Source organism: Theropithecus gelada, chromosome 12 (assembly GCF_003255815.1).
Source record: "Theropithecus gelada isolate Dixy chromosome 12, Tgel_1.0, whole genome shotgun sequence".
Lineage (NCBI taxonomy): Eukaryota > Metazoa > Chordata > Mammalia > Primates > Cercopithecidae > Theropithecus > Theropithecus gelada.
This window is the reverse complement of record NC_037680.1, coordinates 78,725,202-78,740,059: the sequence shown is the minus strand read 5'-3', so window position 1 is coordinate 78,740,059 and position 14,858 is coordinate 78,725,202. Positions and strand designations below refer to the sequence as shown.

Below are 14,858 nucleotides of genomic sequence, written 5' to 3'. Positions count from 1 at the left end.
GTCTCTTTTAATAACTTCTCAAATTATGCCCGTGAAGTTGGTTAATAATGTCCCATCTCATTGGATAAACTGAGGCACTGAGGGATGCCCAAGGCCTGCTTAGGGTGACCGAAGAGACCAGTCAGGGTGAAATCTACTTACTCACTTCCAACCTGTTGAAGGATATTTTCAGTGGAAAACAGCAAAATATAAGAAAGCGTGCATAGTATAAATACAGCCTCACACAAGTATATCCTGTATATAGTCATGATGGAAAGACTGGAAGAAAATAGATGAAAAAGCTAATAATGGAGGTATTAGGGTGTTGGGCTTAAGACTACAAAGAGTTCTTTCTTTTCTTTCTTTTTTTTTTTTAAAATAAAATCAAGTTTTCAGTAATATAGTTAGATTATATTTCTAAATAGAAAACATGTTAAAAATTAATTAATTTTATGGCACCCACCCTCTTCTCATGCGTATTTCTTTAGTTCTTCCCTTAAGTTATTCTAGACCTAACCACCCACTCAAAAGTCACTCTAAAATATAAAAGGAGACAGAAGGGAGCCAGGAAGGGAGTTTCTGGAACAGGGAAATAAACATGACAGCAGGAGGCTGGCTACGGATGGTTTCAGACTGTTCAGGCCTGCCTGGGCTTTGCCAATCAACTCCAGCTTCGGGTTTCTTCTGCAATGAGTAATTAGTGTGCACAGGGTGGCCTGTTATCCACATTCCACCGTAAGCGCTGCCTTTAACGAGGGACTTGCTCTGGCCAGTTGCCTCTCCTGATGTATATCAGGTCTATGAATGCAGAGGCACGAAGGGCAATCCCGTGTACCTGTCCCTTCCCCCGCACTGGCTGTCCTGTCCACCTGCTGTAGTGCTGGCCGCTGAGGGTTTTCAGAGGATGGAAGGAGATGGTAGGGTTTGTGTTCCTGCCCAGCAGATATAGGGTGACAGGGCGCCAGAGTCCCTAGGAAGGCAATGAAGGCCCAGGCCCAGGCAGCCAGTTGCCATCATATTGCAGCGGGTGGCCCAGGCTTTGTGTGCAGGAATCAGCAGAATGGTGAAGAGAGAAGCCCCCAAATCCCAGAACTGGCAGGCACAGCCCTCCACAATTTGGCCCCACCCACATCCCCAGGTATATTTCCATCAGGCAGCCTGGGAGTGACCCTGACTTCCCCTGCCCTGCACCTTCTCCCCTAGAGGCCTCTGCTCACCTAAGCCTGGAAGGTCTCACCTGCTTATCTTTACAAGACTCAGCTCAAATTCTACCTTCTCCAAGAAGCCGCTCTAGATTTTCCCCAGTAAGAAGCAGTCACACTCTCTGCCTTCTTTATTAGGAAATCATCATCTCGCTCCTCTCATGGACTGCCTTGTATCAAAATGTCACTGGGGCACAAATCTGCCTCTTTCACCAGATTGTGCACTCCTGGTGGGTAGAGGTTACGGCCCCCCCCTGCCCACCCCCACCCCCACCCCCACCTTCCCCGGCCACATCCTTGTAACCAATATGTCATTAAACAATTTGCTGAGCATCTGCTATGTGTCAGGCACTGTTTTAGGCCCAGGGCAGTTCCTGACTACTCAGATGTTGGCTCGGTTGAATGGAAAAACCCAATAATGTCTGCATTTTACTGCTGACCACCTGTGCTCTGAGCTGCCTGCTCCAGCCAGAAGTCCTTCTCTCAGGAGGGGCACAGCTGGCATCTGCTCGCTCTCAGTCAGGCTTGCTGGAGTCAGTGTTCTCTAGCAAAGGCCAAGCCTTAGAACAGGGTGACTGCCCATTGTTGCTGCACCTGTGCATGTGTGACTGGAGCCAGCCTTGGGGCTGCCAGGTGAGTGCCACTGGAGTAGAGGCGGGGGCAGGGCGGGAGGGGAGAGGGGCCACTTGTAGTGGTGCCCGGAAAGCATCCTCCATCCCCAGCCTGACTTTGATTAGCCTTGTGCAAACACTGCTGCTCTCAGCCAGCCCTTTCTCTGCAGGTTTAATTTCTGGGATTCTGTGCAAATGATAACTCTCTCTCCTGTCTATCTGTGGTGAGCATGTGTTCCTGGATACCAGGCCATAAAGAAGAGAGTCGTTAAGTGGTCTGAATTTTCTCATTAATGCAGTGCTGTAAGAAGGCTTGATCCCTGACCAAACCATTCAGCATCAAAGATTTGACCAGCCATATGTCACAAATGTGAAGGTACAACTAGGATTGCTAGCAGCAAAAATTAGGCTCCAGGTCCTACAAGAGCTCCATCTGCCTGGATTTGAATCCTGTCTTGATGACTCACTAGCTGTGTGACCTTAGGGAAATTATTTGATTCACCTGTGCCTCAGTTTCTTTATCTGTCAAGTAAGGATGACAAAAGTACATACTTTACATGCAAAAAAAAAAATGAAATTGGACTCTTACCGTACACCCTTTACAAAAGTTAATTCAAAATGGAGCAAAAACTCTTAGAAAAGTTTTCCCCTAGAGTTTACAACCATAGGGGAAAAGCTTCATGATACTGAGTTTGGCAATGAGTTTTTGAATATGATATCAAAAGAACAGGCAAAAAAGAAAAAAATAGATAAGTAGGACTTCATAAAAATTTAAAACTTTTTTTTTTTTTTTAAGACAGAGTCTCACTCTGTCACCCAGGCTGGAGTGCAGTGGCATGATCTTGGCTCACTGCAACCTCCGCCTCCCGGGTTCAAGCAATTCTCCTGCCTCAGTCTCCCTACTTTTGTGCATCAAAGGACACTATAAACAGAGTGAAAAGGCAGGCAACCCATGGAGTGGGAGAAAATATTTGTAAATTTGTGTCTGGTAAGAGATTAATATCCAGAATATCTCTCTTTGAGAGAGAGAGACAGAGACATGGTCTCAGTTTGGAGACTAGTGGAGAGCAGTGGTGTGATCATGTCTCACTGTAGCCTCGATCTTTTGGGCTCAAGTGATCCTCCCGCCTCAGCCTCCCAGAGTGTTGGGATTACAGGCACGAACCAAGTATTCAGAATATCTAAGAACTCCTACAATTCAATGAAAAAAAAAAAACAAACAACCCACTTAAGAAAATAGGCAAAGGACTTGAATAGATATTTCTTCAGAAAAGATATACAAATGGCCAATACGAACATAAAAAGATGCTCAATGTCATTTATCACTAGGTAAATGCAAATCAAAACCACAATGAGATTCCACTTCACACTCACTAGAATGGCTATTATAAAATAAAGAAAAATTTTTTTCAGGTCAGACAGGTGATGTGTTGACATTGTAACAAGGTTCAGAGGGTGGCACATTCACATATGCATGTGAACACCCAATCATCATGCTTATGAATTACAAAACGATCTGGTTATTATCAAATAAAATGTTTAAGGCCGGGCGCAGTGGCTTATGCCTGTAATCCCAGCACTTTGGGAGGCTGAGGCGGGCAGATCACCTGAGGTCAGGAGTTTGAGGCCAGCCAGACCAACATGGAGAAACCCTGTCTCTACTAAAAATACAAAATTAGCTGGTATGGTGGCGCATGCCTGTAATCCCAGCTACTAGGGAGGCTGAGGCAGGAGAATCGCTTGAACCTGGGAGGCGGAGGTTGCAGTGAGCCGAGATCGTGCCATTGCACTCCAGCCTGGGCAACAAGAGCGAAATTCCGTCACCAAAAAAAAAAATTGAAAGAAAACAGAAAGTAACAAGTATTGATGAGGATATGGAGAATCTGGAACTCTTGTGCACTGCTGGTGGGAATGTAGAATGGTGTAACTAACTGCTATAGGAAATCCTATGGTAGTTCCTCAAAGAATTAAAAATAGAATTACCGTATAATCCAAACAATTCCACTTCTGGGTATATACATAAAATAACTGAAAACAAGGACATGAGCAGATATTTGTACATCCATGTTTATAGGGCATTGTTCACAACAGCCAAAAGGTGGAAGCAACTTAAGTGTCTGTTGATGGAAGAATGGAAAACAAGATGTGGTGTATACATACAAAGGAATATTACTCAGCTTTACAAAAGAAGGAAATTTGGATATATGCTACAACATGAATTCATTCTTCTAATGAGTGAAGACATTATGCTAAGTGAAACAAGCTAGCCACAGAGGATACAACTGTATGCTTTCACTTATATGAAGTTCTTAGAATAGTCAAATTCACAGAGACAACAGAAATATGGTTGCAGGAGCTGGTGGCAGAGGGAAATGGGGATTTACTATTTGATGGATATGGAGTTCAGTTTAGCCAAGTGGCAAAACTCCTGGAAATGGATGATGGTAATGATTGTACAACAATGTGAACATACTTACTGCCACCAAACTGTACACCTAAACATGGTTAAAATGGTAAATTTCATGTTATATATATTTCGCTACAATAAAAAAGGCATCTACCTTATTAACCTGTTGTGAGGATTAAGTGAGTTAATAAGTGTAAAGCACTTAGAATGGTACTGATATAATACTAAGTTCTACATAAGTGTTAGCCCTTTCTTTTTTTTTTTTTTTTTTTGAGACAGAGTTTCACTTTTTTTGCCCAGGCTGGAGTGCAATGGCATGATCTCGGCTCACTGCAACCTCTGCCTCCCGGGTTCAAGCGATTCTCTTGCCTTAGCCTCCCGAGTAGCAGGGATTATAGGTGTGCACCACCACGCCTGGCTAATTTTTTTCGTGTTTTTAGTAGAGACGGGGTTTCTCCATGTTGGTCAGGCTGGTCTTGAACTTCTGACCTCAAGTGATCTGCCCGCCTTGGCCTCCCAAAGTGTTGGGATTACAGGCGTGAGCCACCATGCCTGGCCCCCGCCATTGTTATAAATATTCTGTTAGTTATACAAGGGAACAAATGAATGAAGTACATAAAACCTAGAGAAACAGGAGTGTACTGGATCATATATATAGCTTATTATAGAAATGCTACTTATCATCCAAATTAATTTTAATAAAAATCTGATTTGCTCTCCTAGAATTACAAAGGGTTAGCTTAATGGATGTGTTGAAAGACTCAGGTCCACTTTTTAAACATACTGTTAAAGTTGGGGAGATGCTTCTTTTTCTCTGGGGCATATGGAGTTTCCAAAATCAAGCCGTCTAGGGGTTAAACATGGGGCTTTGGAGTCCGTTGTTGGGCTCCAATTCTAGCTTCACCACTTAGGTGTGTAATTTTGAGCAAACTAGTTAATGTCAAGCCCCAGGTTTCCTTCCTATAAAACGGAGGTAATGCTAGCACCTAGCTCTTAGGCTTGTGCAGATTGAATGAGGTTATACAGGTAAAGTGCCTGCCACACACTAAGCACTCAATAAGTTCAGCTGTTATTGACATTACCTTTGACCTCATAGTTGGAGTTGACCATGTTTCTCTCTGATCTTTCCTACTTCTAGGTTTGTTAAAGACTCCAAGTACAACGACTCAGGACCTGCTCCAATGGAGCACACTCAGAAAAAGGAGTGCAGGCAAATTGCTCTTTCTCCCCTTTGCTGCCTTGGTGCCTACTTAACACTGTTGACAGCCACCAGAGCACTTCCTACATTTTACCGACACCGTCAAACAAGTAGCAGGTTATTGATCGGGACTTGCAAGGAAACTTCACCTTCCTAATCTCTGGCTAAAAGGGTAACAGATAATTTATAATTCTCTCTCCTTTTCTTTTTTTTTTTTTTTTTTTTGAGACGGAGTCTCGCTCTGTTGCCCAGGCTGGAGTGCTGTGGCCGGATCTCAGCTCACTGCAAGCTCCGCCTCCCGGGTTCCCGCCATTCTCCTGTCTCAGCCTCCCGAGTAGCTGGGACTACAGGCGCCCGCCACCTCGCCCGGCTAGTTTTTTGTATTTTTTAGTAGAGACGGGGTTTCACCGTGTTAGCCAGGGTGGTCTCGATCTCCTGACCTCGTGATCCACCCGTCTCGGCCTCCCAAAGTGCTGGGATTACAGGCTTGAGCCACCGCGCCCGGCCAATTCTCTCTCCTTTTCTATATTTTTCTAATTTATATAAAACTCCGATATTATTGTTAGAATGGGAAAAATAATTCAAAAGGCATATTTCTTACAGTATTTTCTACTTGATAAAATGGCTATCTGGGCTGGGTATGGTGACTCGGGCCTATAATCCCAGCACTTTGGGAGGCCCAGGCGGGAGGATCACCTGAGATCAGGAGTTCGAGACCAGCCTGGGCAACAAGCTAAAACCCTGTCTCTACTAAAAATACAAAAATTAGCCAGGCATGATGGCATACACCTGTAATCCCTGCAACTCAGGAGGTTGAGGCATGAGAATCGCTTGAACCTGGGAGGGGGAGGTTGCAGTGAGCCAAGGTCACACCTCTGTACTCCAGCCTGGGTGACAGAGCGAGACTCTGTCTAAAAAAACAAAACAAAAAAAGGTAACCTAAAGGTTCCTTCGTGGGGGGACATTGGCTGAAAATAGCAATGAAAGAGTTAAATGCCTTGAGTATTAACATGCGGGGAGAAATTAGGCAGTACAGAATGAGTGGTGACTATTCAGTGGAACAAGGCTGACAATACTTTTAAACTTAACCAAATTTATAATGAAGATGGTAGTAGCAATATAGTTGGCCCTCGCATCTGTGGGTTCTGCATTTGTAGGTTCAACCAACCATGGATCAAAAATATGTGGAAAAAAACAATTAATAATAGCAATATAGACCAGACGCAGCAACTCACATCTGTAATCCAATACTTTGGGAGGCTGAGGTGGGAGCATTGCTTGAGCCCAGGAGTATGAGACCAGCCTGGGCAACATAGTGAGACCCCATCTCTACAAAAAATTTTTTAAAAATTAGTTGAGTGTGGTGGCACATGTCTATAGTCCTAGCTGCTTGGGAGGCTGAGGCAGGAGGATTGCTTGAGCCTAGGAGTTTAAGGTTATAGTAAACTACAGTCATGCCACTGAACTCTAGCCTGGGCAACAGAGCAAAACTCTGTCTCCACCAAAAAAAAAAAAAATATATATATATATATATATATATATATATATATATGTGTATATATATATATAAAATACTAATAAGAACAATGCAGTATAACAACTATCTGCAAAGTATTTACACTATATTAGGTATTATAAGCAATCTAGAGATGATTCAAAGTATATGGGAGGGTATGTGTAGGTTATATGCAAATACCATGCCATTTTATATAAGGGACTTAAGCATCCTCGGATTTTGGTATCTTCAGGGATTCCTGGAAGTAATCGTGGTCCTTGATTTTGAAATCAAGGGGTATCCTGGAACCCTGCAGATACCAAGGGACAATTGTACAATGTTGGTTGAAATCTGCTATAGTTATCTAAATCCTGTTTGTCTCTCAATGGAACAGAGAAGTGGCATGTCCTGTGAACTGAATTTTAAAACACATTATTTTAGACACATTATTTAATCAATGTCTCATTGTTGGTATTTATCCTACCCCAAATTATGATTACTTAGGTTTTATAGCTATTTGATGTCTCAATAATGGGAAGCTGAATAAATTAAAGGCCTCAAGAAGAATGGTTTCAACTTTAGAAATGCTAAACAAGATTTCCTTCTGTTAAAAAACAACGAAAAACCAACCAAGCAACATATCTGTGTGTATCCAGAAGTCTAAGAATGCTGACCTCTGATTTCTTGACTTAACATTTATCTTTACCCATTAGGAGTTGGGCCATCAAGAAAGTTCAAGGGTGGATGTATGCTGAGCTATAAACTCCAGACGGGTTGCCACATGTGTGCTGTCAGATCCAGAGAGCTGGAGGTGCTGTGAGATGCTTTAAACCTTGACTTTCACCTTTCTGCAACAGGCTTCATTCTTACAGGTCTGGGTGGGGCCTGAGTCATGCAGGTTTCGTGATACACAGTCCAGCCAAGAACAGATCCTTTCGTAAGCAGCACTATTACTCTACCCCATTTTCCATCCTCACTTTGGCTCTTTGACTTTGAGTGTAGTGTTTTAAACTCTTGAACTATCGTATTTGGACAAAGAAATACTCACCCTAATGGACAGATGGTGTGGTTATTGGTGGACTCAATTTGCAGCACTTTTTGCCATTCCATTTTCCTCCCCGAAACCTCTCATCTTGATCTCTAGGGTCAACTGTCTACCTCTTTCAAAGCTATAGATTTTTATTTTATTTGTAAAATCCCATAGTTTAAAAAATATATTTGGTAGAAAGAAATGTATACATTAATATGTGGTTTATAATCCCACCACCCATGGTTTATGCCACAGTTGAAATTTGGGTGGATATCCTTTGGTGGATATATAATCAATTTTTTTTTTTGAGACAGAGTTTCACTCTTGTTGCCCAAACTGGAGTGCAATGGTGCCATCTCGGCTCACTGCAACCTCTGCCTCCTGGGTTCAAGCAATTCTCCTGCCTCAGTCTCCCGAGTAGCTGGGATTACAGGCGTGTGCCACCATGCCCAGCTAAGTTTTTGTATTTTTAGTAGAAACTGGGTTTCCCCATGTTAGCCAGGCTGGTCTCAAACTCCTGACCTCAGATGATCCACCCGCCTTGGCCTCCCAAACTGCTGGGATTACAGGTGTGAGCCACCACACCTGGTCAATAATCACTTTTTAAAAATCAGAATTATATCAGAGAGGTGATGTTTTCTATGTGGCCTAATCTCACATTCTGGTGCAGTGATTTACTTGGCTGTATAACTTTGAGTGAGTCACTCAAACTCTCTGTGCTTCTATTTCCTCACCTTTAAAGTGGATAATAATAGTACTTACTCCCAGGATTATTAGAAAGCATAAATGAGTTATACTTGGAAAGCACTTAGAATAGTGGCAAAAATACCATAACTACTCAAAAAAGGTTAATGAACATTGGTATTTTTATTATATGAATACATTTTTGTAATCTGCTTTTAAAAAATAAATTCCGGGTCAGGCATGGTGACTCACATCTGTAATCCCAGCACTTTGGGAGGCCGAGGTCGGTGGATTGCTTGAACCTAGGAGTTCGAGACCACTTGGGCAACAGAGCTAAACCCCATCTCTACAAAAATACAAAAAGTTGGCCTGGCATGGTGACGTGAGGCAGCAGTCCCAGCTACCTTCGAGGCTGAGATGGGAGGATCACTTGAACCCGGGAGTTTGAGGCTGCAGTGTGCTGTGATGGTGCCACTGGCCACTGCATTCCAGCCTGGGTAACAGAGGAGACCCTGTCTCAAAACAAAACAAAAGAAAAACATTGTGCAGATTTTCTCATGTTATTCATGACTAACACATGACTTCATTGCTTGACCCAGGTCATTACATGATTTACCAGAGTTCATTTAATCAGTGTTCCATTGCTGGGCATATACTGTTTTCAGTGTTTTGCATGGTAAAGAACCCTGTAGTCCATGTTTTTCTGCATAAATCTTTGAACCTATATCTGATTATGTCCTAGGGCCAGCTCCTAAAAGTAGAATGTTGAATCAAAAGGCATCAGCCCCTTTTAGGCTTTGCCAAATTGTCCTCCAGAAATGTCATGTGAATTTGTACTTCTAACATGTGAGACTGCTGTTTCCCTATAGCTGTCCTGGCACTGGGTATTATAATTTTAAAAGTTTCTTGCCAGGCTGTTGTTTTCATAGTCAGATGGTACTCTCTATTTTCCAAAGCTTCTGAGGCATTTCTTTTCTTTTTTTTAGAATAATTTTTATTATTTTTATTTTGATAGAAACAGGGTCTCACTATGTTGCCCAGGCTGGTCTTGAACTCCTGGGCTCAAGCAGTTCTCCTGCCTCTGCTTCCCAAAGTGCTGGATTACAGGTATGAGCCACTGCACCCGGTGTGTTCTTTTTCTTTAATTCTAAGTCCCTTTTGAGTTGCTTCCCCTCCTCTTTTAATCTACTATGTCCTTTAATCTTAAACTCCAGCGCTGTACTCTCCCATACGTTTTCTTTTCTCTAATTTCTTCACACCATTTCCCTCTGTTCATGTGGAGTTAGACTATATATTCTGTTTTGTACAGATATGAGCTATAAATTTAGAAGATGGATATCACAGGAAGATAGTAACTTCTTTGTTTCATTGACACCAAATATAACCAAAAATGAAACTGACCCAAACGGACTCATCTACTTTATAAACTAATAAGATATCTGTTACCTGAAGTATTTAGCCTTATAGACAAGCATCTGAAAACGATGGAAGGTATTCTTACTCTGGGCAGTAAGTTAGCCTATATATCACTCAGTGTCCAACCAAGAAAATAGAAACTAAGTAAACACAGAAGGAATTTAATTTAGGGAATTGGTTGTACAGTTGATTGGAGAGCTCAGAAGCCAAACAGATGGGGGCGGGGGGGCAACACTGAGATCAGTAACATCAGGAAGTCAGCACCACACTTAAGCTAGAAGGACAGAGGGAGGAGCTGGTGGGGTCATCTGGAGGAGTCGGGGGTCACAGTGGGCCTGTCTGTTGAGAGCTGTATCACAGAGGTAATGCAGATGCTTCTTTTCACCTGAGGCAGAGGGGGAAGGGAGAAATAATGTGGTCTTCCCCTTCTTATCCCTCTCCAATCTCTTTTCAGTGTCTCCCATTGGCAAATTCAACAAGAAGCCAGTGAACACAGATGTTTGCGGAATTGTATATAGCCTGTGGTCAACCTGCCTGCGATGCAGAGCAGAGCAGGGGAAGGTAACAGAGGGAATCTGAGACAAACAGGTCACGACCAGGCTCAATGACCACTGGAGTCCCTTCAAGTCCACAAACAACAGGGCAGAGTGCAAAGTATGCAGGCCCTAGTGAGGTAGGCAGTCCTGGATTTGAATTCTGGCTTTGTCATTTAGTAGCTCTCTGGCCTTGGGCAAATCACTTATCTACCCTGAGCTTTGGTTTCCTCATCTATAAAAGGAGGCAAGAAAAACTATATTGAACAGGGTCATTGTAAGGATTAAATAAAATAATATTTAGCTATAACGCAACAGTAAGCATTCAATAATTGGTTTTCTTTTATTCAATAATTTATTATTTTTAAGGCAAAGATCATTGGGTATTTGGCCAAGGTCATCAAGCTTCTCTATTTTGAAAGATGAAAAGAGGGCAGAGGAGTTTTTTCTTTTGGAAGCTCTGCCTGGCATGGGGGTAGTGATAAATTGTCCAACAATGATTCTAGGAGATGATCTAAGAAACATTGAAAATATCATGCATGACCAAGTCATTTATTCCACAAACATTTGTGGGTACTCTTTCTGGAAATGATTTAGACATGGTCCCCAGATGGGAAGAGATGTTAATCCATCAGGAATGACAGACAGTCAAAGAGATAAATCTCAGTGCATGATGGTATGGGAATATTTGCAGAGGAGGGAGGCATGGTCTGTCTCTGCCTAGGCAAGTGGGAGAAGGCTTCAGTGAGGAGATGGTATTTAAGTTGTGTTTTGAAGGATGGGTGGGAGCTTGCCAGCTGTAGAAGTGTGTGCAAAAATGGAGAGTCATGACAGGGCACAGGTGTTGAAGAATGATGAGCTAATCACATGGGTGGGGCCTTATGGCATCCATGATTGAAGTGGTACAGGAACAGGTGGGAAATGTGGCTAGACATTGAGCAGAAAAGCCAGTGTGTGAAAGGCCTGATAGAAGAAGCTGATGACTATTTTGTGGGAATGAAAAGTCAGTAGACATTTTAAATTAGGGAGTCACCCACCATTTCTAACCTAGAATTTTACAAAGTGACACATCTTCCCAGACTATCTTATGGCCTCAGCCAAAGGGCTGATGCATGCAATTATATAAAGCAGGGGCGAGGTGCACATCTCACAAGACATTAGGAAGTATGAATCAGAAAAATGAGCACAGGCGTTTTCCCTTAATATTATATTCAGGATGGAAAAAGTCATTAACTTATCCTGCAGACGCTGAAGGGCTCAAGGTACATATTTAAAATGTTCTCCCTCTCATTTCCACAGAGCCAAGAACATCAGAGGTGGGATGATGATGCTTGTGGCTACGAGACAGGATTGCAAGGATCCTGCTGAAACGTCTGCTGGCCTGAATCTGTCGGAATGCTGAAAAGGACTTTGTGTTACTCTAACTGAAAGGAAAACACAAAATGATGATAATGTAGCCCTTTATGCTTTTCAGAACCCTTTCACATACATTATCTCATTTAAACTTCGTGACAATGGTGTGCAGCAGATAGGGCTAGGAGTACAGTCAATCTCATTTTAGAGATGAAGAAACAGAGGTCTGAGAGTTCCATACCTTCCCCGGGTCCAAGAAGTTATTACCAAAGCTGCACCTGGGTTTCTAGACATGTTGCCAGCACCTTCCCCAAACCCGAGGGAGTGCTCTGCCTACCTGTTGCCTTCCATATGCCAGGATGGCTTCTTGGAGGTCTTGAAGTGTGTGCAGTTCAAGATCCAGCTTCCTCCAGGGACCTTTGGGGCGGTAGAGGCCTTTTCTCCTCTCTTTGGGTGTCCGTGCCGAAATGGCTAAACCTTCTGAGTAGAGGATCAGGGCACCCTTTCTAGTGCTGAAAGTTTTAGGGAGAAAGAGGCTCCAGGAGTGCTGGTTGGCATTGTTCTCGTCTTGAGGTTTGCTGACAGGAACGTAGTCTTCTGGGGACCTCCAGTTCAAGTAATCCTGCAGTGAAAAGCAGCCACTTTGACGGAGCCACTGTGGAAGACTTTTCTATAGCAAATACTGCTTGTGCAAAGCCTCCGGCATTTTTGTGTTACTGATTTTCTCTGAATTGTTCACACAGTGTTATGGAACACAATTGCTCTTCTTAGCAACTGCCTTTTCTCTCCACATTTCAAAATTAGTGGAACCCAGGGCATGGTTCTATTTCACCCCATACAACTTTCAGAGAGTCATGTATGGCCAGAGGATTAACTTAGCTTGCGTGTAGGTTACAGGCCAGTTAAAGTTTCCTGGTATGCAAGTAAGCGGTCAGAATTATTAAGGGCAGCAGATAACTTTGAAATTAGACCTGGACTAGCTGGCAGTTGAAATAGGAGCATTCCAAGCCACCACCACTTCAGCTGTACGTGGGGAGAATTTCTATACATTCCAGATGCTATGCAACATTACCTAATTTGGCTATCTAGGGGCCTATAAAGCGGTTACATATTTTGTAGGTAAGTAAATGCCATTGGCCATACAGGTCCTTTGAAACTTTATACGCCTTTTAACACAGCAAAGGTCAAATATCATGACAAAGTACCAAGACAATGGAAATCTCTGTATGACCCCCAAATTTGCAAAGTATCCCCAATAGATTTCTTATTCCTGGCAGGATTCAGTGAAATAAAATTCTAGTATAACAGGGGAATTTTGCCACCTCTTTAAAATCTTCTAAAATGAGTGTTTTTTTTTTTTTTTGGCCTATATTAAATATGAGTCCTGTGGGTTGAATTCCAGAAAGTTCAAGGAAGCCATTGAAATGGCATGAACACACACAGCACTTCAACCGCAGAGCATGGCTTCCAAAAACCAAACAACCATCAGCTTGCCTAGAACCCAGGTGGAAATTCTGGTCTTGCACCAAACCATCCAAATTCCAGACAATCTGGAATCTCCTTTGGTCCAAGCAAAGACAGCTATAAGGGGAAAGATGAGGGCCCCAGTGGCAATCTCGGTGTGTCAGGAAAACGGCGTTATTTTCTTGAGTTTCATAAAGGAGGAAGGACCATCTTCCAGTGACCCCGCCACCTCACTAACAACACAAACCAAGAAACACATGGTTTACCTCCCAAGTGGAAACATAGAGCATTCCTCTCCCACCTCCAAAATGTGCCTTTCTTCAGCTGTGAGACTCACCTCTGGTTCAAAGTAGACTTCTAACTTCTGTTTGTCCTGGCCCAGCTTCCCGTGGCCCCGACTCAGGAGGGAGAGCGTGAACATGTTTGCCTCTGACCACCCCTTCTCAAGGGCAGTCCATCTTGGTTCTGAAGGCTGAAATCTGGTCACACCTCAAGATTTCCAGAGCTCACAGCAAGCCCAAGAAGACCACAAACACAGGGCCTTTTATTAAATACATTTTTCCCTCTCGCAGCAGCTTCTTAATAACAACCAGTCACACAGTTTAGACAGTGTGTGTCTTTGTGGAGAGAAAAAATAAACCGCACAGCCAGCCTCCTCAAGCCCTGGATTGTCTACTCTCTGGGCGACCCGTCTCTCCCCTTCTCCTCAGCTCTTGTTGTCCCTTGGTCCCGGTGGCTCTGTTACCAGCCGTGTGCATCTACAGAGCTCGGCCACAGCACCATCCTTCTTGTCTGAGCGGAGGTTGTTTCCTGGTTGCTATGGCAGCACCGGGAAATGAAGTCCCTTAAACTAACCCAGGCAAGGCAGAGAGGTGCCGGGTGCAGTGTGCAGTCCCCGGGGATGGGGGTGGGGATCAAATGGACACTGAAGGGACCAGGCTCAGGTTGCAAGTCTCATTTGCACGGGGTGGGGGCCTTGTTGGGGTACTTTTTCTGTTATTGTTGTCATCTTGTTTTTAGAAAGCGTCTTTCCCTCTCTCCTGATATGTGAGCCTGTCACTGTCAACTAACCATTAACAGAGCCAGGGTGTCATCTAGGTCACCTAAAACCACCTGTGACTTTTTCCTTGGCTGAGCTCCATCATCCCCTTGACTGGACACGAGACCTCATTATGGTAGTTGCTGCTTTGCCTGAGCGGGAGACACTGGGATTCTCTAGCTTCCTTTGCATTCCTGGTTTTCAACTGGGCAACCTATCCCCAGATGGGAGTGCTCTGGAAATGTGGGTGGGGGACATTTTGGTTGTTGCAATGATTGGGGGTCCTGCTGGCATTGAGCCAGCAGAGGCCCCAGATGCTAAATGTTCTACATTGCGTGAAATTCCCACATAGTGATGAACTGTCCCACTAGAATGCCAGGAGCACCCGCTTTGAGAAGCACTGTGTAGCCTGGGATGCTTGGGTCTCTTTGGCAGTGACATTGTGAC

General features: G+C 43.5%; 1 protein-coding gene and 1 non-coding gene across 2 annotated transcripts in view; both read right to left on the bottom strand.

The window, feature by feature from the left end:
* The window catches only part of KIAA2012 (KIAA2012 ortholog), a 142,067-nt gene extending 127,899 nt beyond the window's left edge, over positions 1-14,168 (bottom strand). The window contains exons 1-2 of the mRNA XM_025404755.1: positions 13,710-14,168; positions 12,246-12,530 (exon numbers count right to left, since the gene is read on the bottom strand). Coding sequence (XP_025260540.1) covers positions 12,246-12,530; positions 13,710-13,793 — 369 coding nt within the window. The 5' untranslated portion in view covers positions 13,794-14,168. The remainder of the gene's footprint in view (positions 1-12,245; positions 12,531-13,709) is intronic.
* On the bottom strand, positions 3,205-3,308 carry LOC112636835. The gene has a single exon (XR_003122307.1). It is a non-coding gene; the product is annotated as a small nucleolar RNA U13 (small nucleolar RNA).
* Positions 14,169-14,858: the final 690 nt, after the last annotated feature.